Source organism: Nicotiana tomentosiformis, chromosome 5 (assembly GCF_000390325.3).
Source record: "Nicotiana tomentosiformis chromosome 5, ASM39032v3, whole genome shotgun sequence".
Taxonomy (NCBI): Eukaryota; Viridiplantae; Streptophyta; class Magnoliopsida; order Solanales; family Solanaceae; genus Nicotiana; species Nicotiana tomentosiformis.
Genome location: NC_090816.1, coordinates 41,948,999 through 41,953,732, shown reverse-complemented (window position 1 = coordinate 41,953,732; position 4,734 = coordinate 41,948,999). Strand labels below are relative to the sequence as shown.

The window sequence follows — 4,734 nt, the reverse complement described above, 5'->3', positions numbered from 1 at the left end:
GCACCCACCTGAAGTGAAAGGTGACTTGTTGATGATGACCAAGTGATGCAATAAGAAGAGATCCCAAATAATGTTGTTCAAATAAATGAGTAAGTGCGGATTGATATTGATGATAGTGTGGAAGAGACTCAAGAGGAGGTGAACCCGTTTAGGGAACACATCATTGACATACCGGAACCGGTAATGCAAAAGGCAAAGGCACCATTTCCTAAGCCTCCACCTCCATACCCTCAAATACTTTCCAAGCAAAATGGTGAGAATCAATTCAAGAAGTTCATTCAAATGATGAAGATTCTTTCAATCAATGTGCCATTGGTAGAAGCTTTGGAACAAATGCCCGGCTACGCAAAGTTTATGAAAGATCTTGTAACAAAGAAGCGGTTGATGAATTTTAAGACTATCAAAGTCACTCATCAAGTGAGTGAAATTGTTCATTCAATGGATCCTAAGTTGGAGGATCTCGGTGCTTTCACGATTCCTTGTACAATTGGAAGTGCTGAGTTTGCTAAGGCTCTTTGTGATCTTAGGGAAAGTATAAATTTGATGCCCTTTTCGGTTTTCATGGCTTTGGGGATTGGGCAACCGATACCCACTTCTATGATATTGCAAATGGCCGATCGTACCATGAAGAGGCCGTTGGGTGCGATTGAAGATGTTTTGGTCCAGGTTGATAAATTCTTTCTTTCGGTGGACTTTGTTATTCTAGATTGTGAAGTTGATTATGAAGTTCCGATCATTCTTGGGAGACCTTTCCTTGCTATGGGTAACGCTCTTTGTGATGTAGAAGCCGGAGAACTCACTTTCCGGGTTGGTGATTAAAAAGTGGTATTCCATGTGTGTAAGTCCATGCGGCCACCAAATAGCAATGCGGTGATTTCTTTTGTGAACTTAGTGACCTATGTTATTGTTGATGATACAAGTGCTACTATCAATGTTGGTGATATGTTAGAGGCTGTTTTGCTCAATTTTGATGATGACGAGATGGTTGGTTTCATGGAATGCATGAATATTTTGCAAGGAATGGGGTCGTACAACTATGCGCCTCGAAAATTATTTTTGGAACTTGAAAATAGGAAGACTCTTCCTACAAAGCCTTCTATTGAAGAGCCACCTACTTTGGAGCTGAAGCCATTGCCTCCACACCTTCGGTATGAATTTCTTGGCCCTTGTTCTACTTTGAGGATGGTACTAAACCGTCCATTGAACATCAAGGAGACTTAATGAGGCTATGCAATAAGTCGTCAAGAAGGAGATTATCAAGTGTTTGGATGCCGGGGTTGTCTACCCCATATCCGATAGTTCAGGGATCTCTCAGGTTCAATATGTCCCAAAAAAGGGGGGCATGACGGTGGTTACCAATGATATGAATGAATTGATTCCTACAAGAACGGTGACTGGTTAGAGGGTTTGTATGGACTATCACAAGCTCAACAAAGTTACAAGGAAGGATCACTTTCCACTTTTTTACTTAGATCAAATGCTCGATAGATTGGCCAGTCGTGCTTTCTATTGCTTTCTTGATGGGTACTCGGGCTACAACCAAATTCTCATTGCTTTAGAAGATCAAGAGAAAACAACATTTACGTGTCCCTATGGTACTTTTGCTTTCAAGAGGATGCCATTTGATTTGTGCAATGCACCAGCGACTTTTCAACGGTGTATGATAGCTATTTTCACATTAATGGTGGAGGAATACCTTGAAGTTTTATGGATGACTTCTCAGTGGTTGGGGATCCTTTTGATGATTGTCTTGCAAATTTGGAATAAGTGTTGGCTAGATGTAAAGAAACCAACTTGGTACTCAATTGGGAGAAATGACATTTCATGGTTGAGGAAGTTATTGTCCTTGGCCATAAAATCTCAAGGAATGAAATTGAAGTTGACAAGGCAAAGATTAAAGTGATTTCTAAGATTCCACCCCCAACATCGGTGAAGGGTGTGTGGAGTTTCCTAGGCCACGCGGGTTTTTACAGGCATTTTATCAAAGATTTATCTAAAGTAGTGAACCCATTGTGCAAGCTCCTTGAGAAAGATTCCATGTTCAATTTCAATGATGATTGCATGAGAGCTTTTGAACTATTGAAGCTCAAGTTGAAAACTACTCCTATCATTACCGCTCCAAATTGGAGTTTGCCTTTTGAACTCATATGTGATGCAAGTGACGTAGCGGTTGGGGCAATGTATCAACAAGATTTTCCATCCGGTCTTCTATGCTAGTAAGACCATGAATAGTGCCCAAGTCAATTATACTATTATGGAGAAAGAGCCCCTTGCTATTGTGTTTTCTATTTAGATGTTTTATCCATACTTGATGGGTGCCAAAGTTATTGTCCACACAGACCATGCGGCGCTTACTTATATTATGAGCAAAAAGGATTCCAAAGCCCGGTTGATGAGATGGGTACTCTTGTTGCAAGAATTTGATATTGATATCCAAGATAGGAAAGGTAGTGAAAACCAAGTGGCGGACCACTTGTCTCGTTTGGAGGAGGAGGGGAGGCCGCATGATGGCCTTGAAATCAATGACTCATTTCCCGATGAGCAACTTTTGGAAATTTCAATGAAAGAGGTGCCATGGTTCGCGGACTTGGCAGAAATGCCTCCGCGCTGTCTTCAGAGAAGAGGCTTCTTAGCCTCTATAGTTTCTTGTCAAGAGTGCGGCCGCACTTGCAATTGTGTGGTTCGCACTGCCTTTCTGCGGCTACACATAAAAAATGAGCAGACAACAGTTCCCAATTCCTACAGCATGTTATTTATGTAGTAACCTCACTGTGTCCACAATGTTCTCCTTTCCCTACATAAGTGTTGACTATGTTAAATGATGACTTGCAACTAATAATCCTCTTTGCTTTGATACAAACAATGGTTTGATCGTGCGGCCACGGCGAAACTACAAAAGGCAGAGGTGACTCTTCTAGGGGTCGAGGTAGAGGTACCTTGCTCCTTAGCCAGCCCAAAATTATCAGGAAGTCACAGGCCAGCAAGAGATGAGTTGATAAGCTTAGGGAGGAGGTGACTTGACTTGCGACAGCTGGGGATTTGCCATTTGACATGTTACTTGACCCAGACCAGTCTGCCCCAGATCCAGTTGCACCATCTGCACCAGTTGGCCAGTATGATAAGTCATGCCTTGCTGCTGACACTGCTGAAGCAGTGTGTGCAATGTTTGCTACTCCTGCCATTCCCATATATGATGATGATGATATACCATTGGCTGACCCAACGAGAGATGATGATGTTGGGGACACTAAGATGTCCAAGTATGCTTAGGAAGTTTTCTTCGCCCTCTCTCTTTTCACTCTTATTTTGTTTAACATTGGAGACAATGCTTACTTTTATTCGGGGGAGTCGAGGGGGTGGAGTTTATTTGATTGACACATTTGGATACATTCGGACTGCAATAATTGCATGATTCTATTTCTTTTCTTATTTTTAGTTTATCTATCTTTAATTAGTTATTTCTCTCATTAGCTTCTTTAATTTTTCACTTTGGTTTTTGTTTTGTTAGTAGCTTCTTTTTATGTTAGTGGCTTATTTTTATGTTTTTTGTAGTAGTATATATAATAAGCCTTTGGTTTTTTTAATGCCACGATTCTTTCCAAAGGTAGTTTTGTGTGAACCGGGTGACTCTTCCCGAGGATGGATAGCGTGATAATCTTCTTAAGGGAATGAGTCCATTTTTGTTTTTAGGTAATAATAATAGTAATAGTAATTAATAAAAGGACTAATCAAGTCATTCTCGCAAAAGAGTTATTTATACTTCATTTGGTACCAACACACTTAACTACGTGCCTATAGTTTGAAATAAGGTTTTTGAAAGAAAATAGCTCTAGTTAGTGACTTTGAGACTCTTGAGTTGACTTGGGTAATCATTGAGTAGTTTATTGGACCATAGTGATCTTTAACTTGATTGTGGTTGTTATAGGCTCTCGACTCTATCCTTTACGGTCTAGTTGCGTGAGAGGTGAGGTGATCTTTCATTGCTAGTCCAAGTACCCATGCGAATGGTCTAGAACTTGCCCGGAATGTGCTTCAAGGAGAAATCATAAGTTTGCTTGGTTGGGAAATGATTGTAGGCTTTCCTTGGTCCGTTTGAGCTTTACATTTCCAACCAATGTTGTTATCCCTAGTCAACCCCCTTTGAACCTTTAGCCTTTCTCATTTAATAACCCTGCTATAGGCCTTTACCCATTTTGTCGTGATCCTCTCTTGGCACCCGGACCTTCCTTAACACTCTTGTGAAATAAGTGTCTTAAGGCATAAGTTTGGGGGGAGAGTTTAGAAATTTGAAAGAGGTATCAAGGCACCAAAAAGAGAAAAGAAATGATCTCTATGAAAAGGGAAGGCAAGAAAAAGAAAAATAACAAAAAGAAAATGCAAGGAAGAGAATAAAAGGAAGGGTTGATGGAATAAAAAAGAGGTAATTATCCCAGCATGAGTATCAAGGGAGAAAAAGAATGAAATGAACAAGAAAGAGTGATGTCAAGTCTCTCTAACCCCCAATAAAAAGAGAATGCCTCTGAGAGTTGGTAAATGTGAGCCAAGAAATGAAAATGCGGAGTGCTTAAGGAGAGGTGTAACCACTTACCCATATGGTATCTTACCCTAATCCAAAAGCCTTCATTACAACTCGAAAGAAGTCCTACTTGATTTTGAACCGAGTGAGCTTACATTAGTGGTGATCTAAATTAGGGTCAAGCCTATGGTACTTGAAGTTGTACTTGTGACATTATT

The 4,734-nt window shown here is 40.4% G+C and overlaps 2 protein-coding genes across 2 annotated transcripts; both read left to right on the top strand.

Annotated features, from left to right (window-relative positions):
• The first annotated feature begins 333 nt into the window (after window positions 1-333).
• Window positions 334-819, top strand: LOC138892235 (uncharacterized). Its single transcript, XM_070175940.1, has one exon. It carries the CDS (start codon window positions 334-336, stop codon window positions 817-819), a length of 486 nt encoding a protein of 161 aa, XP_070032041.1.
• Window positions 820-1,824: 1,005 nt separating this feature from the next.
• On the top strand, window positions 1,825-2,217 carry LOC138892234 (uncharacterized mitochondrial protein AtMg00860-like). The gene has a single exon (XM_070175939.1). The coding sequence runs from the start codon at window positions 1,825-1,827 to the stop codon at window positions 2,215-2,217; it is 393 nt and encodes a 130-aa protein (XP_070032040.1).
• The last annotated feature ends 2,517 nt before the right edge of the window (window positions 2,218-4,734 follow it).